This window comes from Delphinapterus leucas, chromosome 15 (assembly GCF_059928025.1).
Source record: "Delphinapterus leucas isolate spDelLeu-1000000601 "Yukka" chromosome 15, BTC_Dleu_Yukka2, whole genome shotgun sequence".
NCBI classification, from domain to species: domain Eukaryota; kingdom Metazoa; phylum Chordata; class Mammalia; order Artiodactyla; family Monodontidae; genus Delphinapterus; species Delphinapterus leucas.
The window spans coordinates 74,971,367-74,995,798 of record NC_143143.1 but is presented as its reverse complement, the minus strand read 5'-3'; the positions used below and the strand labels follow the sequence as shown (position 1 = coordinate 74,995,798).

The window sequence follows — 24,432 nt, the reverse complement described above, 5'->3', positions numbered from 1 at the left end:
TTTTTGTTTTTCACATATAAAACTCCCTGGGGCTGAATGGTCAGGAGTTGGCAAAGGAGAAATTGCCTTAACTGTAAAGAAAAGAAATTCCTGACCCTTGACCCCATAATTCATTCCAGCTTGTAGTGTTTGCATAGAAGGGGGCACCCTCCCTCAAGCATAGTCTGTTTTCCTAAGAGGAACTGAAATCTTAAGAAAAAATTCTTCTGTGCATGTTTTTCTTTTCTTCTCTTCTCTTTCCCTTTTCTTTCCTCTTTTAGATTATAGAATTGAAAAAAATTATGGAATTAAAAGCAAAATGTACATCTGCATATGCCGGGTTTTACCAACATAATTTCTGTTAGTCACCAACGTTTGAAGATCATGAGATTTCAAATAACAACTTGTATTTCTGAGTTCCTATAAAAACTCAGAAAAATCCAGCAGTAGCAGGAGCTGAGTAGAGCCTGCTCTATAGACACGGGGCCTGTGTGCTCGTTTTCCGCACTCCGCACCCCTCCCTTATGTGGCATACCCTGCCAGCTTTGCTCATGCCTTCTGCCTCTGGTCTTAGGCGTTCAGGTTCTTTTGATTTTTGGTATACATCAAGAGTCTCCACCCTCTTCTTGTTTTTCTTTATTCTGAGGTTGTTCTAGTGTTCTAAAAAGAAAGCCATTCTAGCATAATAATCCCCCCGCCCCGCCCTGTATTTTTCCATTTTTGGTAGAGACGTTTTATTATGAAGTGGAGATACAGGTTTTTTTTTTTTTACTCACATCACTGTTATTGGTCAAATCAGTCATACAATCAACTGGGTCATTCCATCATTGGATGACTTGAATAATTTTTTTTTTAATACAGCAGGTTCTTATTAGTCATGCATTTTATACACATCAGTGTATACATGTCAATCCCAATCGCCCAATTCATCACCCCCCCCCCCCCCCGCCGCTTTCCCCCCCTCGGTGACCATGTTTGTTCTCTACATCTGTGTCTCTTATTTCTGCCTTGCAAACCGTTTCATCTGTACCATTTTTCTAGGTTCCACATATATGCGTTAATATACGATATGTGTTTTTCTCCTTCTGACTTCACTCTGTATGACAGTCTCTAGATCCATCCACGTCTCTACAAATGACCCAATTTCGTTCCTTTTTATGGCTGAGTAATATTCCATTGAATATATGTACCACATCTTCTTTATCCATTCATCTGTTGATGGGCATTTAGGTTGCTTCCATGACCTGGCTATTATAAATAGTGCTGCCATGAACATTGGGGTGCATGTGTCTTTTTGAATTATGGTTTTCTCTGGGTATATGCCCAGTAGTGGGATTGCTGGGTCATATGGTAATCCTATTTTTAGATTTTTAAGGAACCTCCATACTGTTCTCTATAGTGGCTGTATCAATTTACATTCCCGCCAACAGTGCAAGAGGGTTCTCTTTTCTCCACACCCTCTCCAGCATTTGTTGTTTGTAGATTTTCTGGTGATGCCCATTCTAACTGGTGTGAGGTGATACCTTATTGTAGTTTTGATTTGCATTTCTCTAATAATTAGTGATGCTGAGCAGCTTTTCATGTGCTTCTTGGCCATCTGTATATCTTCTTTGGAGAAATGTCTATTTAGGTCTTCCCATTTTTGGATTATGTTGTTTGTTTTTTTAATATTGAGCTGCATGAGCTGTTTCTATATTTTGGAGATGAATCCTTTGTCCGTTGACTTAAGGTTTCACCCATTTTTCATATATTGGGAATTTATTACTTTCAGGGGAATTTTAAGAAGAGGTTTAGAGCGCACTTTATTTTTAGGGGAAAGAATATTCTGAGGTTTATAATTAATTTTTTAAAAAATTATTTATTTATTTTTGTCTGTGTTGGGTCTTCGTTGTTACACGTGGGCTTTCTCTAGTTGCAGCGTGCGGGGGCTACTCTAAGCTGCGGTGTGCGGGTGTCTCATTGCGGTGGCTTCTCTTGTTGGTCTAGGCACGCGGGCTTCAGTAGTTGTGGCATGTGGGCTCAGTAGTTGTGGCGCAAAGGCTTAGTTGCTCCGCGGCATATGGGATCTTCCCGGACCAGGGCTCGAACCCATGTCCCCTGCATTGGCAGGCGGATTCTTTTTTTTTTTTTTGCGGTACGCGGGCCTCTCACTGTTGTGGCCTCTCCCGTCGCGGAGCACAGGCTCCGGACGCGCAGGCTCAGCGGCCATGGCTCACAGGCCTAGCCGCTCTGCAGCATGTGGGATCTTCCCAGACTGGGGCACGAACCCGTGTCCCCTACATCGGCAGGTGGACTCTCAACCACTGCGCCACCAGGGAAGTCCTATAATTAATTTTTTACAGCCTTTTTGTCTAGTGATTTTACCTCTTAGGAAAGGTTTGAAAACATATAGGTGCTTTTTTCTTGGGACTGCCGGTGGGGGACATCCCAAAGCCTGGAAGGCTGCTTCTGGCACTGTGAGGAGGAGGATCAGGTTGCTAAGTGTCCTACGGTAGATGCGGCAAGAAATACCTTGTCCCAAGTGATATTGGCCCTTTACTGTAAAATACCAATCTAATCTGTAGTTCTTGGGACATTTTGAGTTGAGTCCTTTTGGGAGGTTCCCCTTCCCCTCCCCTCCCCTCCCCTCCCTCCTTCCATCCCTCTTTTCTTTACTTCTTTTCTTTTCTTTCCTTTTCTTTCTCATTAAAGGATTGAACAATAATCTGCTAACAGATTTGTGCAAAATGGCCTTAGGTGTACCTTTGATGGAATATGGCACAGAAATCACAGGGCCCCTCTTGTCTCCTCTGAGTACAGGGGTATACGTATTACAAAGAGGTGGGCCAGGACTTATTTTGCTGGGCCCATGCATTGTCTTAAAAACTGGGACATTTCACAGAAGTTCCTTGTTGGGTGGGGGCAGTGTATTAACAGCTGAGACAGGTCAGGGGACAGACAGCAGGATTGCCCGCTTTTTCCTGAGGCCAGGCAGCCCCTGGTGTGTGTGTCTGCCTGGCGGCCTTGATCACTGGAGCTGAGAGCCCTGAAGACGGGCACGTGCTCTGCCCCTCCCGCCGTCTCGCCAGCACTGGGGCTGAGTGTCAGCGTCATCCTCACACTCCAGGGCTAAGCAGTCTTTCTTTATTTTGCAGTCCTTGTGCTTTTATCAAATGCAGGAGAATACAAGCCAGAACTAGGACTGTTTTCATTCATCTGTGTTCCCTGTGTGGCCCCAGAAGGAATTTGAGTCTGTGGTCCTCTCCCCCCAGCCCCTGGCCCCCCAGACATGCACCCTGTGCTCACACACAGCCCCAGAACCCATCCTCTGGTTTTCACAGACCAGGCGCGGCCCAGAGCCTGTTTCTGTAAATAAAGTTTACCTGAACAAAGCCACGTCCACTCAGTGACATCTCGTCTGCAGTCGGTTCTGCTTTCCTTTGACAAGAGTTGAGTCATTGCAGTAGAGAGCACACGACCTGCAAAGCTTCAGCTGTTTACTTACTATCTTTATAGAAGCCTTTTTTAGAGAAAGTTTGCTGGCTCCTGGTGTAGACTGAGGTGTTCCAGAAGGGAATGAACAAGCCTGTCTATTTCTTGTTAAGCCGGCCTGTGGAAGAAGCAGGGAATGTGAACATGTGTGCTCACAGCCGGCAGTTAATCTCATAGCAACACGGGTTGTAGCCTGCTTGCCTTCCTAGCAGGCTGGGAACGCACCTTGTGCATGTGAGGGAGAACAATCATAAACTCATTCTAGCTGAAATGATTTGCCTCGCCTTTTTTAAATGCTCCGTATTCGTTATCAGATTATTTTTACGGAGCAGGAAACACAAGCAGCAGACAAGGCAGCTGTCTGATTGACAAGGCCATCGCCGGGCAGCTAGTTCTCAGCAACAGCTGGTGTTTCGGGAAAGGATGAAACTCCTGAAAAGAGTAGGGGGCAGCCTGGCCCTCCCTCCTCATGGTCCTCCCAGGAACGCCTACCTCTGGCCAGGTGAGGGTAGGGTCAGGGACAGGGGGCGGGGGAAGCTTCTCAAGTACAATATCCCAGCTTCTATTAGATGCAAAGGACTTAGGTTGCCAGCTAGGGAGCTGAGCTGTCATATTCGATTCTTCTGGTTTCATTTAGGTCTTAATGACTCTTCCTATCCTATTATTAACTTACTGAAAGGAAGTTGGGCCCTGAAATACAGCTTACAGCTATCTTGCAAAAGCCACAAAGCATCCTGGAAGACCCCACTCAGGTTAGAAATAGTTCTGCTTGCTTGATATGTACAGTTTATCTTTCAGTGGGCGTTCCTCCCCCTCCCCCTGCCCCCCCCCAACATTCTCCCCCATAGAAACTCAAACAACCATTTTCCTAGGCAGATAGCACATCCTCTACATGGATGGCTGTCAACTGAGGGCAGTTTTGACCCCGCCCAGGGACACTGGGCAATGTCTGGAGACATTTTTGGTTGTCATAATTTTGTGCATGGTGGGTAGGGGGGCTGCTACCGGCATCTAGCCAAGGATGATGCTACACATCCTACAGTGCACAGGACAGCTCCCTGCAACAAAGAATCTTCTGGCCCAAGATGTCATATGAATTGAGAACTCCTTACTCTAGACGCTGTTATCTTTTTATGTCCCCTCTATTATGTTTTTAGCTGTCTTCTGAATTTTCAGATTTGTATTTTCCTCTCCAGCTTTTTGCATTAAGCAGAAGTTATTATTATTTTTAGAAAAGTTTTATCGGAGGGTAGTTGATTTACAATGTTGTGTTAGTTTCAGGTGTACAGCAGAGTGAATCAGTTCTGCATATACATATATCCACTCTTTTTTAGATTCTTTTCCCATATAGGCCATTACGGAGTATTGGGTAGAGTTCCCTGTGCGGTACAGTAGGCCCTTATTAGTTATCTATTTTATATATAGTAGTGTGTATATGTCAATCCCAATCTCCCAATTTATCCCCCTCCCCCCCTTACCCCCTGGTAACTGTAAGTTTGTTTAAGCAGAAGTTATTTTGGATGACTTCTGAATGTTCTGTGAGGGTTCACTTAATCATCAGAATCTCTTCTGCATACAGCATCATCTTTTGTGGGGCACAGGGATGAGAGAAAGTGCTCGGAGACCTGGGTGGGAGTCCTTGCTCTGGGCTTGGGGGTCAGATAAGTCTTTTTAACCTAGTTTTCTCATCTGTCTAGTAAGACTAAGTGGTGTCTCCCCTGAGTACCTCTCTCAGTGATGGTGAGGACAAAATGAAGATGGTGTGTGTGACAGTATGTTGAAAAACGTAACGTGGAAGGAATAGCGTAACGATGATGTTAATTCTCTGGAAACCAAGGAGAGCGCTCTATTTTAAATGTTGAACTGAAACAGGGCAATAACCAAGCTCAAGAATTGTGCAACTGCCCTTATAAGTCATAGCTGTTTTCTTAGTAGAAATGAGAGTCGGGAGGCTTAGAAGGATTGGTTCACAAAGAACTGCTAAAGAAGTGTCTGTGAGGCTCTTTATCAAGGAAGGTGGAAGTAGCAGGCATTTTGAGAACATCAAAACTTCGTAATAAAAACCAGGAGCGAGACGGGTGCCTGCAATCTTGGTCACTCTTCCTTGTTATCCTGGGGGTCCTAGTCAGTAAAATAAGGAAAGCAGAAAAGTGATGTAAAAATATTAGACACGGACAGACAAAACTAATGTTACTTAGAGATGGTAAGATTTTTAATCAGTACACTACCAGAACTGTTTATATATGAGGTCAGTATTAAAAATCTATATACCAGCGCTTCTATATGCCAACGATAACTATTTAGAAACTGTAATTGGAAAAGGTCCTATTCCAGCAGCAACAAGAATTATGCAGCCCCTAACCAAATATATGAGATCTTTATGGAGGAAACTGTAATGTCTTACTGAAAGACAGGAAAAAGCTTGTTATACAAGGAGGTTTATTCAGAGGTAGGAGGCCCTGTGGTTGTGGCTGAGCTGTTGCCCATGGAATCAAGGCTGAAGTGGGTTTCTCAAGGTCACACAGCCAGTTACCAGGTCATTTTGACACTTACCACCGGACTTTCTCATACGTCCTAAACAGGATTTCTTATTGGTTTCCAGTAGGCATTTTCCTAACGAGTTTCTTCCGAGCGGTTGTGTGAGTTCGGCGAGTGGCTCTGCTGGATTCTATAATACATCACTAGCGGACCATTTCTCTTGCTGTTTTGGCCATGAATTGGCCACCCCCCTCTCTCATCTTTCTGCCATTCTTCGTTCGTTCTCAGTAGGAGATGTGGCTTCTCTGCAAACACCAGGACTTACCATGCTGGAGAATCATGGTTTTAGGAGAGCCTCTTGTTGGCTATTAAGTACTTTATGCATTGGGGGTAGACTTAAAAAAAATGAACATTTTTGGTGACTCATTTCCAATGGATCTATTCGACGAAGGCCTGTTGTTGAAAGACTCCCAGGGAAAATTGCCATATTTTTCTTGGCTTTGTACATTTAGACTTCCATTCGTTGGACTTTTAACCGTATTAGCAATGTTTGTAATGGCGGCGCTGTGTTAAATGCATACATTATACGATCCCAGCCACAATGCAGTGATGTTAGTTATTATCATCCCCATTTTACAGATGAGAAAATTGAAGCTGAGGGGTTAAGAGACTTGCCCTGGGTCATGCAGCTGGTAGAGCTAAATTTGAACCCAGGCGTGCCTGGGTTGTAACCATTGTACTATCCTGCTAGGGCTGCCTGTTAACTCTTAGACACCAGCTTTTCAATCCATGGCCTCTTAAAATACAAGAAAGAAAAATAAATCTTAATATCTAACGACCCGCAAGCTCAAGTAGAGTCACCCAGGATAGCTTTTTAATGAATGTGTGAAATGCTCTAATTTTCTTCTGTTGTTATTGATGTATTTGTTCAAATTCCTTTTGAGAATGCACATTTGTTTTGAAACCAAACCTGTCTTTCTTGCCTACATTTCAGTCAGAACTAAGACATGGTCCGTTTTACTATATGAAGCAGCCACTCACCACAGACCCTGTTGATGTTGTACCGCAGGATGGACGAAATGATTTCTACTGCTGGGTTTGTCACCGGGAAGGCCAAGTCCTTTGCTGTGAGCTCTGTCCCCGGGTTTATCACGCTAAGTGTCTGAGACTGACATCGGAACCAGAGGGGGACTGGTTTTGTCCTGAATGTGAGGTTAGTTCCTGCTGAATGAATGCATTGTCTGCCTCGTTTCTTCTTTCTTTTCTTGCTTTTATTTCAAAAATTTCAAATAATCCAAACACAAAGAAAAGAGAAGTTTCTTGCCTTCCATCTGCTCTATCCTGGTCACCCCCTTTTTTGGACCAACATAGGCAACGGCCTTAGCACTGCAGCTCTTGGAAAGACAATTGCACTGATTTTTTTTTTTTGGTCTCACTGCGTGGCTTGTGGGATCTTAGTTCCCCTAGCAGGGATCGAACCCGCGCCCCTGGCAATGGGAGTGTGGAGTCTTAACCGCTGGACCGCCAGGAAGGTCCCCTGCACTGAATATTGATTTTGATTCTTCATGGGTCTTCGGATCACTTTGAGATCTGCAACCTTCTCTGATTCTCCTGTAATGAACATTCCAGAAGTTATAAACTTCTGACAAGTTTGTATGTTTTGAAGAGATCCCACGCTATTTTCTTCCTTCTTGGATGTTGTCTCCTGCTGCATCATTGAATCATCGGCAGTAGCTAAGCTGGGAAGACCAGTGTTGGCTGTATGTCCCACGTGGTTGCCATCTGATGCTTTTATTCACGCGACAGCTGTTTCTCCCGTGCCTGTTAGGTACTAGGGGTTCAACAGTGAACAAAAAGAGGCCTGAATCCCGTTCTTTTCAGGAGAAAAGGACAAAAACCACAATAAAGTTGTATACCGTGTGTTAGAAGAAGAATGTTCTAGAGAAAATGGATTGAAAGTGAGGAATAGGGAGTGAGGAGGGTGCAGAGTGTTTCCATTTTAAATGACGAAGTCCAGGAAGTCCTCTTAAGATTTAGGAAAGACTTGAAGAAGGGAAGGAGTGAGCCGTGGGGCAATGGGGGGACGGCCTTCCAGGCTGAGGGGGCTGCAGGTACAGAACCCAAGGGAGAAGCACACGGGTATAGTGAAGGGAACGTGCATATTTCATTTGTAGCAAAGCCTAAACGCTCTTCATGAAAACAGTTATCATGGTTTCCACTTTTCTGAGGTGTTTTCTAGTCTCAGCAACTTCCAACTATGATGCTTTTTCAAAATGCTGAAAATAAGAATGTCATCTAGAAAACAAAAACAAAAACAAATTAAAAACAAAAACAGAGCTTCCCTGGTGGCGCAGTGGTTAAGGATCCGCCTGCCAATGCAGGGGACGCGCATTCGAGCCCTGGTGCGGGAAGATCCCACATGCCGTGGAGCAGCTAAGCCCGTGCGCCACAACTACTGAGCCTGCGCTCTAGAGCCCGCGAGCCTGAGCCTGCGTGCCACAACTACTGAGCCCGCACGCCTAGAGTCCGTGCTCCTCAACAAGAAAAGCAACTGCAGTGAGAAGCCCGCGCACCACAACGAAGAGTAGCCCCCACTAACCGCAACTAGAGGAAGCCCCTGCACGGCAACGAAGACCCAATGCAGCCATAAATAAATAAATAGATTTATTTAAAAAAACCCAAATAATGTCATCTACAAAATCCTTTAATATGGAATGTCACCTGGATTCAAAGGTATATTGGCATTAGGTCTCAAACGCGAGGACGCTTTCTGTGTAGGAATTGGAAAGCTCTCCCAGCTGTTGATAGTGGGGAAAAAAGCAAGCTTTAGGACAGTGTCAGTAGTACTGCTTTTGGGTAGTGGATGGAGCAAAAATCTGTGGAAAGAAAGTAGAGGCCAGGTCAGTATGATGAAGACATTTTAATGGTGTTCTGCCTCTAAAATTGCAAAAGATGGTCACTGGTTTTCTTTGTGTTCCTATAGACGGAGAGATTGCTCAGCAGTGCCCTCCTGTTCAGAACCTGAACTCATCCTGCATTTAATGTGGGAACTGGAACCTTCATTTATTTTCTTTTGTCTTGACCTTCCCTTCCCAATTGTTTAATAATTTTTCAGAGAAGATAGTGGCTCAGATAGGATGCTTTTGCTGTAAATAATAGATCTTGATGAAAGGCAGCTGAAACCAGAGAGATTTATTATCGTGTGTAGAAAGAACCCAGAGGCAGGGCCAGGCCAGCGTTTGTTCAGAGCCAGACTCCTTGCATTTCATTGTTGAGGCAGTGTGTCCCTCATGGCCGTAAGGTGGCTGCTGGGGGTTTTATCACGCGTGACTAGATAACAGTCCCCCTGAGTGGAGTGTCTCTTCTCAATCCTGTTTTTATCAAGCAGAAGACTTTGCCCATCAGCCTCCAGCTGACACGCCCTTGAGCTCATTGGTCAGGATTGGACCACCAGTCCCCATGCAGAAAAGGCTCAAAAATGTTTGTTTGGTACTTTCAGTCTGTATCGTGGGAACCGGCCATTGCCAACCAGGAGGACGTGGCCAGGGCTGGGGGAGAAGAGGTGAATGACAGTTGAGCGGGCGACCCAAGTATTGAGTGTGGATAGTTACCTGGAAATGAACTGGAATTCAGACAGACAGGTGTTCTATGTCTAAAATTTAGAGTCCTGAATTTCTTCTAGTGGTGAATTGGTGCGGTGGTCAACTGGGAAGACTAGCCTTTTCGGCTCTGGTAGCTAAGCAATGAGATCCGTGCGTCACGGACTGATTTCAGCTTATGAGCGCCTCTTGCGTTGCCCTTTTTCTCAACAACCAACCAGACACGCCTGGAAGTTCCTTTTGGAGGATCCGGAGATCTGAAGAATGGAAATGAAATCCAGATTAATTGGAGAAAACTTTTCTCAGCTCTCCCTACACAGATGGTTCAAGAGTGTTTCCTGATAGCATCTGAATTTACCATTTTTGTTGTTCCTGCTACCTGAGGATTCCGAAGCTCTTAGATCAAGTACCAGATTTACATAGCAGAATCTGGTATCAGACATGTCTTTGATGGGAATTTCTCTTACAAAGTGACATTTATTTCCTACAGAGATAGACAGCTAGACTGCTCTGTGGGTAATTTGCCAGAAGGTCCTGAGTGGGTTCACATCAGTGGTGACGGAGAATGAAGTCATTTTTGTTATTACTTCACTACCATCCCTTGGATTCTTTCTGCAGGAAAGATTGTCACTTTCCAACCGTGATGTCATTGAATTAATTCCTTGTCAGTTTCCTGAAAGACAGCCCAGAACCTTAAGAGGATCAAGGAAAGTGGCTGATTCATTGTGTGAAGAGATTACCCTGAAACCATCAGTGGCCTTTCATGTCCTATTCTTGAAACCCAAGGTTATAGCAATGACCGATTTTTCAGGTCCTTGCCTACCCCACCCTTTTTTTCAGATTATATTGTCTACATGAGCTAAAAACGGTTCTTAGTTAATCGATGGATCGGTGTGCTTCTTAATTTTTATTCACTGATCCAGCACCCATGTCAAGTAGATTGGAGTGCTCGTCAAGCGAAACAACTGGTCTCATGTAGATGGGAATTATTTTTTTGCGTGTGAACTTACTGGAAAATTAGGAGGAAAGGGAAATGAGTACATGGGATCGTAATTTTTCTTTTTCTAACTGGATATTTGTGTGATTTTGATTTGTAGAAGATTACAGTAGCAGAATGCATCGAGACTCAGAGTAAAGCCATGACAATGCTCACCATTGAACAGTTATCCTACCTGCTCAAGTTTGCCATTCAGAAAATGAAACAGCCAGGGGTAAGATGACACTTCCTCTTGTTATAAGTGTGAATGACAATAGTGACCTTTGTTCTGTTAACATTTTTGTTCCTTGTAGTTGCCTGAGCTTTTCAGACACCTGTGCTTATTACTCTTTGGGTCTTGTGTGCCCAGATTGAGATACCTGTAAATTAAATTTGACAACGGCATTAAGTTAATTCTCAAAAGTGAGCACTTTGTGAGACCAAGGAGTTTAATCAGGAAATGACATATATTAGAAAGCTGGTGGGGATTTAAAATTCTGAGTGGTTGAGAAGTGAAACCTCAGACCGCATCGGGTAAGGGGGAGTCAGTAGAATTCCATTTCAGTGAGAGAGCTGAGTACAACCCAGTTTCTTTGTAATCAAGGCCTAATGGTGGAACCTTCAGGTAAAAGTCCACCAGTGAGATTTCCGTAAAGGGTGAGAATTTTGAAACGGGATTTGATGTACAGCCTTTGCCCTTTAAGGAAAATCTGTCTGCGAAAGCAGGCCTGCCGCGTTCAGCTGGCAAGCGGTGTACTTCTCCGTGGTTTCCCTCCCAGAAGTCCCAGTCATATCATAGCTGTGACGGTGGTTTTGTAGTTTTTTGTGACAGGTTTCAGAAAGATGGCAGTAAAATACCTTGTTTTTAAAGATAATATGTTATGGGCTTCCCTGGTGGCGCAGTGGTTGAGAGTCCGCCTGCCGATGCGGGGGACACGGGTTCGTGCCCTGGTCTGGGAAGATTCCACATGCCGCGGAGCGGCTGGGCCCGTGAGCCATGGCCGCTGAGCCTGTGCGTCTGGAGCCGGTGCTCTGCAACGGGAGAGGCCACAACAGTGAGAGGCCCGCATACCGCCAAAAAACAAAACAAAACAAAACAAAATGTTATGACAAGATAATCAACATGTTATGACATTTTTCCTATGGAAACTTGGGTTCTTGGGTAGGGTTCTTTTCTGATTTACACAAAGGCACCATATGGGCTAGTGGTGACCCTTTGTGAAACTCTTCAGAGTTTGCTTTCTAAGTCAAATAAATGTATGAAATGTAGATTCTGAGTGCTTTTAGTAGCCATTGTGGTTTAATTTCTTTAAAAAAGGTAGAAGCTTTAGTTTTGAGATTATATTCTGAAATTTGATATCATGATGAAAAAAATTCAGAGCATGCCAGTTGGGGGTTGCTAAATTGAGAACCTGTCTCTTTCACAAAATCTCTGTCAATGGAAGCAAAAGTATATAGCCTAAGTTTTGCAGAAAAACAAACTTTGACAAGGAGAATTGATTCATGTAGATTTGTCAACACTGTGGAATTAATTATAAAACAAAAAGAAAAATCAAAGAAGGTGTGAATTTCTTATGTAAATTGTTTGTTACAAAATCAGAACAGAAAGTTGCTGATTTTTGTGGAAGCATCCTTTTAACTTAAAATGGCCAAACTGATTCTGGATGAGAGAGAGCTTGGATGACTGCAAATGGTAATCCGTTCAGATGCCTTGCTTGAGCATAATTTGGTGTTGAATGAAATCTTTTAGATTTTTTTTTTATTGATAAGCAAATAGTACCCATCAACAAACCAGGCCTTGCATTTTGAGCTGATTCTTATTACTCCATAAGAAAGTGGATCAAGATACAAAACCTTTACACAGTCCCTGCTTTGTTTTGTTTCTGGTTTTTTTTTTTTGCTGTGACACGTGGCCTGTGGGATCTTAGTTCCCTGACCAGGGATCGAATGCGTGTCCACTGCATTGGAAGCGCAGAGTCTTAACCACTGGACCGCCAGGGAAGTCCCCACACAGTCCCTGTTTTGAAAGTAATTTGGCCCCTCAAAGGAGGAGCAAAACCTCACTAAAATTTCCACCCATGTGTAAGATATCTGTTGGCACTTTAGGGGAACTTTATTTGGTGTGTCATCTCTAGGTGTAGCCAGATTTCACCCCCAGTCAGTTTTGATTATGGGCATTTTCAGTGTATAGATAAGCCTCCTTCAGAATTCAGGTCTCAAGTAATGATAGCGTGTTCTTGTCCGTCTTAATTGAAGAGGCCTGGACCTGTTACTTGAGTCTGTACTGAAAACAAAACAAATGACAAAACTGGAACACAGCTGGGCCCATGATTATGGATAACCGGGCAGAATTTGAAGGTGAACCAGTTTGGAGCTTCTCAAGGGCCTATTTTGTAGAAAGTTTTAGAACTGTATTTTCTGGAAAGTTGTCTCGGTTTTAAAGTACATTGCTGGTATTAATGCTTGGTCTTCCATAGCAGTGATGGGTTTGTGTCTGTGTATGTGCATCTTTTCTTTTATAGACAGATGCATTCCAGAAGCCCGTTCCGTTGGAACAGCATCCCGACTATGCGGAATACATCTTCCATCCCATGGACCTTTGTACATTGGAAAAGGTTGGCTTCCATCAAAAAAGCCAATTGTCAAGATGATTAAAGATCCTCCCTCACTTCCCGTGCCCCATCTCGAGTTAGATGGTTCTGTGCCATTTTTATTTGGATGGAAGAACTCTCATTCCCCTAAATTCTGTAACATTTTCCCAAGGATTGCAGTGGGTGTTGAAATCCACTGCTTAGCTCCAAATAGTAGTATACTTCTGCTGGTGATTCTAGCTTTTTATATGAGAAAGTCACAGCTTCTAAGAATTAGTGATTTGGTTGATTTGAGCCTTACCCTTCTCTTTCTTTTGGAGGTGCTAATAAGAGCAGCAGGAAGGAAGAAGAGAAAATTAAGTGTCTGGGAGACCTTCATGTTAGCAGTGAATAAGTGGCTTCTTAGATCTTGACTTATTTCACTGATAAGAGTATTTCTTTAATGCCTGAAAGTGTTTTTAAAGGTTCAAACTAAAATTCCATGCTGAAAAATTACACATGTAACATTTTAGGTTGTGTATGTCATCCTGGTGCTGATTTTCAAATTGCCGGCACCAAAATATGGTTAAAGAAAAGCGTGGGTGAGGAGAAAACATTACTTTATATTGTATGCATCGATGATCCCCAAAACAGTAAATCCAGCCTGCTTTGGAAAATTGCACACACCCTTACGGTATTAAACAAAAGAAGGAATTCCAAAAAGACAAGGTTGGAATCCTGGCTTCCTAAATTATTAGCTTTGGAACTTTGATTAGTTCCTTTAACATTACCATACCTCAGTTTCCCTGTCTGTAAAATGGGGATAGTGACTGCTTCCTTGAGTTTTCAATTATGAGGCTTATGTGAGGCTGTACAATTAATAATAAATGTGTAAATATGTAAAATATCCTGGTTTGGCGGAAGAAGCTGCTTGATAAATGGCAGTGCTCTAAGATGAGAAAATTCAAGTTAGTGTGGTGAATTCGGTGAGTGCATTTTTATAGAGTTATAGATCTCAACTATAATAGCATCTTGGGAAATGAGTAGAAGCATTAATTAATTTGGCAAATGACTGCGAAGAAAATTATGTGGGGACGCAGGTGTTACTGGTTGTGGCTTATAGAGACTCACTGGTTATTATTTTCTGTGGCTTTTCTTCCCAGAACGCTAAGAAGAAAATGTATGGCTGCACAGAAGCCTTCCTGGCTGATGCAAAATGGATTTTGCACAACTGCATCATTTATAATGGGGGTGAGTGGATTAGATGACTCTTAAGAGTGAGAGTATGCTGTGTGTGTTGCCCGTTCTCCTGCCCTTCATAAAATATCAGGCTCTTTTTTCATGTATCAGGGCCAATAGCTGAGAATACTGGTGTATAGATTGCTGACGTGTGTGAACAGGGGGCAGTGACTACATGCATTTTAAGGTATGAGCTGATGTCCACAGTGGCTTGTGACTATATGATGCTTTTACCTGTCCTTTAAAAAAAAACCTTATTTTAATGGAGGAATAATTACATAAAATAAAAAGCACAGATTTTACAGGTACATTCCATGAATTTGACAAATGTGTAACCACCTCTGTAACTACAACCCCAAATAAGATCTTAGAACATTTCTGTCACCCCATTATATTCCCAATTGCCCCTCCAGTAAATCCACCCTCCTGAAAAGGAACTATTCTGTTTTCTGTAACTAGAGATTAGTTTTACATGTTCTAGAATTTCATACCACTGGAGCCAGAGTGCCCTCTTTTATGCCTGGCTACGATGACACAGTGTAATATTTTGGGGATTCATTCATGTTGTGTCTATCAGTGGTTTGTTTCTTTTTATCACTGAGTGGTATCAATATATATATAGTTTTTATAAATTATTTTATTTATTTATTTTTGGCTGCGCTATGTCTGTTGCTGCGCACGGGCTTTCTGTAGTTGTGGCGAGCGGGGGCTACTCTTCGTTGCGGTGCGCGGGCTTCTCATTGCGGCGGCTTCTCTGGTTGTGGAGCACGGACTCTAGGCGCGTGGCCTTCAGTAGTTGTGGCATGCGGGCTCAGTAGTTGTGGCTCGCGGTCTCTAGAGCGCAGGCTCAGTAGTTGTGGCGCACGGGCTTAGTTGCTCCGCGGCATGTGGGATCTTCCCGGACCAGGGCTCAAACCCGTGTCTCCTGCATTGGCAGGCGGATTCTTAACCACTGCGCCACCAGGGAAGTCCGGTAACAATATTGTATCAACATACAATTTATTCATCCATTCCCTTTGTTGATGTTGATGGATATTTGGATTGTTTTCAGTTTTTGGCTGTTGTGAATAAAGCCACTGTGAACATTCTTATACAAGTCTTTGTATGGACACATGCTTTCATTTCTCTTGGATAAATACCCAAGACTGGTATTGCTAGATCATTGAGTAGGTTTATATTTAAATTTATAAGACATTTTACCAAACTGTTTTGCAAAATTGGTTGTATTATTTTACATTCCTTCTAGCAGAGTATATGAGAATCTTTGTTGCTCCACATCATTGTCAACATTTGGTATTATCTGTTTTTAATTTTGCCTATTCTTGAAGGCATGAAATATTATGTCATGGTGGTTTTGCCTGTCTCTAATGACTAATGGTATTGAGTATCTTTTCATGTGCTTATTAGTCATTTGTATATTATTTGTTGGTGAAACATCTATTCAGATCTTTTGCTCATTTCAAAAATCGGGTTGTTTGTTTTTTATTACTGAGTTTTAGGAGTTCTTTATATTCTGGTTAAAGTTTTGTCAGTTGCATTTTTGTGGGTTAAGCCTTCTGGACAGAATGGAGGAGAGCTCCCATTAAAATCTCCTCGATGGGCACCTTTCCCATTGTCCTACGCTCTCCCACAATCCTTTCTGTCTACCTTCTGGCCAGGTAGATCTTTCAGGGTCCTGCCCTGTTATCTTCTTCTTGTCCCCTGCTGGAACACTCTTCCCCTCTTTGCTTTGATGAGTTTTCCTTATCCTTCAGTCTCAGCCTCTCAGTCCTCTGAGGAGCCTTCCTTCATGACCCAGACCATACTATGTACTCTTGTTAAGGGCTCTCACAGTACCTGTACTTCCCCGTGGCAGTATTTTATCACACTTTCTGGATGGTGCTTTTTTTTCATTTGAGTTGCCCACCAGGATGTAAGCCCTTTAAGGGCAGATGCCAAACTTGTTTCCTGTATACCCTTGGGCCTAGCGTAGACTGTTCTTAGCTGATGTTTGAGCAAAGATATATGAATGGATGGCTATCTGCTTAAAGTACATGTTTTGCATTATTAACTCAGTAGCAGGGTTGGGGTGCAGGGAGGAGAGAAAGAGAGGTACCCTGGACATTGAGAATTTGTGTAAAGGTTATAAACTCAAATATATAGAAAGGGCAGTAAGATCGTATAAACAAGAATGAGCTCAGGTAGCAGAAAAATAACATAAGCCAGGGTGACCACTGGCCATGGCGAGAGCGAGTGACTGCGGAGAAAGGGAACTCCTGCCTGGTCTGGAGGGGTATCTCCCCTGGACACTCCAGTGGTTTATTGGATACAGAGTTCTTAGCTCTTCTGAGTTTTCAAGACAGGCCAGAAATCTAGGTATTTGTGTGTGTGCGTATGAAATCTTTTTGCCACCAAATTTACAATTTCTAAAAATTGTCACAAGGTTCTAAGAAAACGCGGCTTTTTGGCCATCTTGTTCTCTGGTTTCGTGTAAAGGTTCAGGGTTAAGAGTTAGACCTGGGGCCATATCCTCAACTCGTTAGCTAAATGATCTCATATAAGTGATGACTCCTGAGCCTTGGTTTACTCTTTGGTGAAATGAGAACATTCATGCCTGCTTCCTAATAAGGCTTTTTGAAGAGTTAACAAGAAAATGTATTTCAGAGCACCAGGAACAGTAGAGTTACTCAATTAAATGTCTTCTTTCTCCTGTACTATTCTTGGGTTGGCGTCTGGGACAATGGGCAGAAGAAGGCTCCTTTTCACTAATTTGAGCCTTGAGAATATAAAAGCATCTTTCAAATATTAATTCATGAGCTGTCGGAAACCAACACAAATCGTTATGTTTCAGAGAAGATGACATCTAAGCACCAAAGATTGGTTCATGGGAAAAGTCACCTAATCTGAACTGATGTTAGAAGCCAGAAATATATGGTTTTTAAACCTTTAAAAGGTTAATCCTGGAAGAAAGCAAGTTAAAATGTTGTAAGTGGAGGTATAATCCCAAGGCTGGGTATTTCTGTGTTTCCATTTGAATTAATCCTATTTTCTTATTCCCTCAGGAAATCACAAATTGACGCAAATAGCGAAAGTAGTCATCAAAATCTGTGAGCATGAGGTATGTGTTTCCTGCTGTCCCCTTTTAAGTGTACCTAGAATGAAGGCGTGGGGTGATTGAAGTTTCCATTTGCGGAATCTCCCAGTGGGTAGCTCTGGTAATTTTGGAATTTGTTGAGGTAGAGATAGCGCCCCTCTCTTCAAGGAAAGTAAAAGCAACAGATATGTCATAATATGTTATAAATCAACACCCTAATCTTAGATCTAAGAGAGATGGGAGTTTTCAGCCTTGAGTCGTGGTCCAGCACTGCACATCCTGAGTTTTCAGGGTCAAATAGAGTTTATGATTGCTTTGCCCCACAATCTGTGGCATCCCCTCACGTCCCTTTCAGTCTTCTTGCAGAAGGTATTTGGCTTTTGACATTATTTGCAGGAAAGGTCCTGAGTTTCTCTGAGAGTGGCTCAGGTGTCCTGGAAAAATACCCCCTAGTTTTGATGGTGTGGATGAAATGAAGCACCTGGGCTGGGTGCCCTGAGGCTCTAGTGGTTGCAGGACAGGCTGATGGCAGAAATGGTACAGGGGAGCCTTCCTTTGTTAGATCCCTGTTGTGAGCACAAAAAACTGAGATGTAATGGCCTTCAGCCTGTCTGCACTCTCATCTATCCATCCGTTCATTTGTAAAGAAAACATTTGGATATCTTAGGATATGTCCATGTCTATATATTTGTATAGAGAGAGTTTTATAATGTACATTTTTCACTCTGAGTGTTTTCCTAGGTAATTAAACATTGAGGAAGAATAGGATTTATCATGGCTGTTCTGGTGATTTATTTCCTTAGTATAATTGTTAGAAATGCAACTACTAGGTCTGAGGCTATCAACATGGCTTTGGGTAGATATCTCTTGATTGTTTTCTGGAAATGCTACAGTGTTACTTATACAGTGAACTGGTATGAACAAATGTAGTGTTTTTTCTGTGTCGTTGGCAATGCTGGAAGTTCCAATTTGAAAACTGTTTGTATATATGTTTTTGCCCCAGTGTGATCAGTAAAAAACAGTGGCACCTCACTGTGATTGTGATTTTGATTTCTTTGATGCAAGTGGTGATGGACTGTTTTTTGATATGCTTGTTGGCGACTTGGAGTTGTCTCTGGGCGAGTTGTTCAGTTGTTTCCCCCTTGAGGATTTGTTTCCCTTGATGTAGGTGCTGAAGCCTAGACTTTTAATTGGTGGGTGGTCATAATGTAGAATTTATTGAACCCAGATGCTCTTTGTCTGGCAATTCTGAACCTACCTGTTGGCAACACAGTGCTGCTTTGTGGGCTCCAATGCCAGGGCTGTCCTGGACTTGATGTTGCCGCTTTGTTCTACCCAGTACCTTTGGAATAGCCCAGAAGGAGAGTGGGTAGAAGGAAGAAATATGGTCCACCGTTCACTCATTCATTCATTTACTCATTTATTCATTGCCCTCAATTGGTCAGTCCATTATAATTAGTAATTACTATAAAATTATTAATTAATAATCATTAGTTGAGCACCTGCTATGTGTCTGGCACCTTGTCACTTGAAGTGCTTTACATTTATCTCATCTAATTTTTATAATTATTCTGTTTGGTAGGTACTGCTTTCATCCCCATTCTATGAGGTGAGGAAATGGACGCTCAGACAGTATAAGCAACTTTTCCTAAAGTTCTAGAGCTAGGATGTAGTGGAGTCTGAATTTAGATCCAAGAAGTGAGCTTCCAGGGCCCTTAGTTCTAAGTCATGACGATTCTCTGGGGGGAATGCACTTTCTCAGGAGAGAGGACGGTCAGTTACAGAATTTTCAGTTATCCGTGGAAATAAAATAGAGTAAACGTGGTATTAATTAATTGCTGTGGATGGTGTGATTAGAGATATATAGAACTGAGCATGGCAAGCAGAGGCCAGAGTCGAGGGAAGGGATTGGGGAGCTCAGACAGGTAGACTGAGGCCAGACCATTCATGGCCTTGAAGGAACTGACCAGGTGCTTATTTATTTATCTAAATTTATTTATTTTTGACTGCATTGGGTCTTCGTTGCTGCGCGTGGGCTTTCTCTAGTTGCGGCGAGTGGGGGCTACTCTTCCTTGCGGCGCGTGGGCTTCTCATTGCTGTGGCTTCCCTTGTTGCGGAGCACGGGCTCTAGGCGTGCGGGCTTCAGTAGTTGTGGCACTCAGGCTCAGTAGTTGTGGCTTGTGGGCTCTAGAGTGCAGGCTCAGCAGTTGTGGTACACGGGCTTAGTTGCTCCATGGCATGTGGGATCCTCCTGGACCAGGGCTTGAACCCACGTCCCCTGCATTGGCAGGCGGATTCGCAACCACTGCGCCACTGGGGAAACCCTGACCAGGTGTTTAGATTTCATTGTTAGTTTCTCAACCTTGGCACTACTGACATTTGAGGCCAGAGACATCTTTGTTGCAGGAGCTGTCCTTGTACCATCATAGACTCCAGTCTCAACTGTCCACCCCCAGTTGTGATGACCGATGACCGAAAATATCTCCAGTTATGCCAAGTGTCCCTGGAAGGGTTAAACTGTCCCAGTAGAGAACCACTGGTCTAAGGAGAGGGACCAGATGGGACCTGTGTTTGTAGAAGGTGGCTCTGGCTGCTCTGTCTGTGTGGGGAATGGACCAAGCTTAGGAAGCTGGGAGACATGGTCCAGCGAGAGAGGATGGCGGCTGGGGCTAGGTGGGCGAGTCGGGGCTGGTGAGAAATAGTTGGACTGATGTCCAGGGTGTTCCCCACTGTGGGACTTAGGTTAGCTAATCTTACCTGCCAATATCATCATGCATTTCTTGAGGGCCTGCAGATATAAGACCCCTGGGAATGACACATTCTAACACATTTTTGCTTTACAGATGAATGAAATCGAAGTTTGTCCAGAGTGTTATCTAGCTGCTTGCCAAAAACGAGATAACTGGTTTTGTGAGCCTTGTGTAAGTTGGATTTCCTTTCCTTTCTTTGTTTTCTGAACTCTATGCCTTGGGTGACCCAGGACAGCTTTCTGCAGGTGGCTTACTGGATGAAACTTTGGATAAAGTTTTAAAATAATTTTCTTACTGAAAAGTAAGTTATGGCAGAATGGGAGTAATCCAGGTGGGATAAACCTCTTTGGCTGAAAGGTCATGTGCCAGAGGTAGCGTCACAATTTGCTGGGTTTATTAGCCCTCGAAAACAGCAGGTTGCAGAGTGCAAAGAAGCTCATCAGAGAGGAGAGACATGCCAAAGTCGTGCAGGTGATGAGCCGAGTCGTGTTAAATGAGTGTGTTACTTACAAATCATGTTGGGTCTATTTTAAGAGGTTTGGAAATCCCTCCCAGGGTTAACTCCATGGTCTCTCCAAACCGTGGTTCTTGAGGCTGGGATTGGGGTGGGGAGAGAAAGTCACCCCAGTTGTCCCCATGGATCTGTATTTTCCAAACTGCTGTTCTGTAGAGAAGTGTGTCGTTGGGGTGAGCTGGGAGGATGGGGGTGCGGGGGGAGGGTATTGGGCCGCAAGATTGGGCAAGTAGAGTTGAGAATGCAAACATAGTTTGTCTTTTCCTGCATTTCGAGATGGACATCTGAATCGTTAAGGCCCTGAGTAGCTCTCGGTAAAGAATAAAGTTAGCTAATGCCGTCCCTTATTATATGCTGGATGTAAGGTGCCTTTAACCCTCCAGCTTAACAGAGGGTGTAGGTATAACTGTCCCTGTGTTGCCCGGAAAGGTACAGTCTCTTGTTTGCTCCCACCCGGGCAAGGGCGGCACAGCCAGAGTTGAAGCCTCATTTTGGTCAGTGCTCGCTTCTTTTTGGGTTTCCCCATTTAACCCCATTCCCAGCCTTGCCCGGGGAATGGCCACATGTGTAGTGACTGCCACTTGGGGAGACCCTGCTGGAAGTTGTTTGCTTTCATTCTGTGGCCTGTATCAACTCTGCCTTAGCTTCACCTCACCCACCGAGCTTTTATGTGTGCATCTTGCTGTCGAATACATACAAACTCTGGCTTTTGTTTTTCTTTTCCTAGAGCAATCCACATCCTTTGGTTTGGGCAAAACTGAAGGGGTTTCCATTCTGGCCTGCGAAAGCTCTGAGGGATAAAGATGGGCAGGTTGATGCCCGTTTCTTTGGACAACACGACAGGTGGGAGTTAAACACAGGCTTCAAACGCGTAGCTGTGACTGAACCTTTGATCCTGTCAGTGAATACAAGAAGGGGCGGTGGGTACGGCTATTATTTTATTGTCTTGATACCAGCCAGTGATGTACTTTAAAAATCCTGTCCTGGGCTGTGTTAATGAGCCTGATCACACACAGGCTTCAGTGTGCTCAGGTGTGTTGGAAAAGAATCTTGCTTTCGTGGTTTTGTGGACGCAGCCGGCGTCGGCATAGGTTCCACGGCTCTTTTAAGTGCTGCTGTTCTTTTCTGGGTTTTTCCGCGGTAAATTAAATCACCGCACAGATTGCTTTTCAAAATAATGCTTTCAGGGATCAGAAGCATTTCCCCAGATTGCCGGTAAAATGAATCTCCCATCGTTGTGCTGGGTAGTCCCTTTTCTGTGGAGCTAAAATGGGAAATTATAAGGGCTTGCTGTTTTGACAGGTGTGAGTCCTCCCTGCCAGCCTTCGTGCCCTCCCCTCTCCCTCTCTCAGCGACGTGAATTATTCCAGCTAATAGCACTTCTCTGTGGAGCGCAGCCCCCTGCGTGCTTCAGAACAACAGGTAGACAGAGATGAGCGGCGGGTAATTTCTTGGTTCTCTTTTAGCAAGAGTTACATTGTGAGTAAATGAGGCAAAAACCCTCCCGAAACCCTACCAAGCAGTCTGAGAAAGCACTCGTGTGTGTGTGTGTAGGGGAGAATATTTAACAGACATAGTTTGAAAATTATACCCACCCACAGAATGTACAGAAAATACACTTCCTCATTTTAAACAACACTAGAATTTGAAATATTGCTCTTTGTTAAATTTTGCTTGTCATCTTGCCAAAAAAAAAAAAGAATATCAAAGTAATCTGAAATCATTTATCAGGAATCCTGGCAATCCATTGATAGGAGACAAAACGGAAATCAGCTGAGATGGTTCTAGGTTTGATAGGAAGTATTATACTTTGATTTTGACCATTTTGGGGGAAGTTTTTCTAAAATTCCTTTATTCATTCATTCAAAGAAACATGTCTTTGGTGCCTGCCATGTGGCATGCTGAGTACTAGATGCTGGGATACAGGAGCGAGCAGGCAGACACTGCCCGTCACAAATGGGGAAGGCAGATGACATACAAGTGGGGAATAGACAGTATGATCTCAGGTCAGGAGGTAGTGGCGGGACCGGGTGAAGATCTGGGTAGAGGGACCAGAGAGAGCAGGGAGTCAGGTAGGGAAAGGGCAGGCCAAGGCTGAGTTAATTGCTCAGGGAAATCCAGGAACACAGCGTGGTTTGAACAGGATAAGGGAGGAGAAGGTGGGTAAGAGGTGGGATCAGAGGGCTGGGCTGGGTCTGGGTCACCAGGGTGGCTTTGGTCAGAAGTCTGGCTTTTACTTGAAGAGCAAGAGATATAGCAGGTTGTACATCTTCCTGCGTCTTCATTAGAGCATGGCAAGTGTTAGTGAACCATCTCGATGATTCGGGATTATTCTATGGTGTAACTCAGTGTGGATAATACTTAGGATATCCATGGCGGGGGGCAAGCATTGCTGTCCCCCAAGCACCAAATATTCCCAGAGCCTTAAGAGTCGTGGATTCTGCTCCAGCTGTGCCCACTCTGCATGGACCTCTTAATCCTGCCTGCCTGACAGCCATTGAAGGTGGCTTAGGGGCCATGAGCTTCACCGGCCCTGTTTCCAGAGGCTGTTTCCCTTGAACTTGCAGGTGTAGGTTGGTTCTGGGTGGGAGCTGTCCTGGAAGCCGGTCCCCCTACATTTGTAAAATAGACAGCTGCCCAAGTCTGATGCCCCACGAGATTTCCTTAACCCTCCCTCCGTGGTGTCTCCTGTCCCCTTGGAGGGGACCTGTCGGGCTCATTTTGGGTGCAGGGTGCACATTGGGGGAGTCGTTAAGGATATCCCGGTGGTGGAGGGACAGTAGGTAGGAGTTGTAGGGAGGTTTCAGTTGGCCTTGGGCAGGGAGTCCCTGACAGCTGTAGTGGAAGCCACTTCTAAAAGGATGGACGTCCCTTCCTTCCCAGGATGTTTTTAAAGCAGAATGGGGCAGGCTTGTGGACAGCCTGCTCTGGGTCCAACCCAGAAACAGGTTACAGACTCAGGGGAGGCTGCAAGGGTTGTGATGTGCTGTCCCTTCTCGGGGAGCTCGCTTCGAGGTTGCAGAGCCAAAACATAAGCCTGGACCAGGGGTAAGCAAAATAAGGCAGGGCAGCAGAATAAGAAATAGCACAGACCGCTGCATGTTCATTGTCATGTTTTTTTTTGGCCGCTCTGTGTGGCTTATGGGATCTTAGTTCCCCAGCCGGGGATTGAACCTGGGCCCTTGGCAGTGAAAGCCGGGAGTCCTAACCCGTGGATCGCCAGCGAATTCCCCCATTGTCAAGTTCATAAATGTTAGAGAGAGAGAGCCCCTGGAGGCTTTTGCACAAATCAAGGCATGTTCTGAAGAGTCTTATCATGGGCTTTTTGTCCTTTAAAAGATTTTGCCTTTTTTTTTTTTTTTTCAGTTTTATTTCACAGACACTATTATATACAAATGTAGAAAATATTTTATCAAATGCCTGCAGAGCTTAAAAAAAAAGCTTTTTTTACTGTGTTAAAATGCTGAGTTTATTTCACATGTATATTTTTGTCTCCTCACCATCTCCATTTGTCTGACCACCACTACTACTATGTTCTATCATAACATTCCATACATACTTAAAACCAAGCCAAGGGTGGAGTTCCATCTTTAAAAACTAAACAGGCATTTTGGACAACACATTCTTGGCAATGGAACCTGGACAACATTTATTGGACACGGTAGGGAAAGTGCTCACTCTGCGTTGTAAAAAGGAGCCAGATATCAACTGTTACAGAAATGAACTAAGACAGAAAAGTTTAACGAACGGCTCAAACTATTTTCTTAAAGAGACTTCCTCCAC

General features: G+C 43.8%; 1 protein-coding gene across 19 annotated transcripts in view; it reads left to right on the top strand.

The window, feature by feature from the left end:
* Positions 1–24,432, top strand: part of ZMYND8 (zinc finger MYND-type containing 8) — a 126,413-nt gene that overhangs the window by 41,449 nt on the left and 60,532 nt on the right. For 11 of the 19 annotated variants that reach the window (XM_089897007.1, XM_089897006.1, XM_022565008.3 and 8 more), the window contains 7 exons: positions 6,923–7,141; positions 10,625–10,738; positions 13,026–13,118; positions 14,237–14,324; positions 17,354–17,409; positions 20,229–20,306; positions 21,377–21,492. In XM_089897007.1, the coding sequence (XP_089753133.1) occupies positions 6,923–7,141; positions 10,625–10,738; positions 13,026–13,118; positions 14,237–14,324; positions 17,354–17,409; positions 20,229–20,306; positions 21,377–21,492 (764 nt within the window). Of the gene's footprint in view, positions 1–6,922; positions 7,142–10,624; positions 10,739–13,025; positions 13,119–14,236; positions 14,325–14,457; positions 17,277–17,353; positions 17,410–20,228; positions 20,307–21,376; positions 21,493–24,432 lie in introns of those variants that run through there. The other 8 variants (XM_030762897.2, XM_089897005.1, XM_030762901.2 and 5 more) reach the window with 4 other exon arrangements.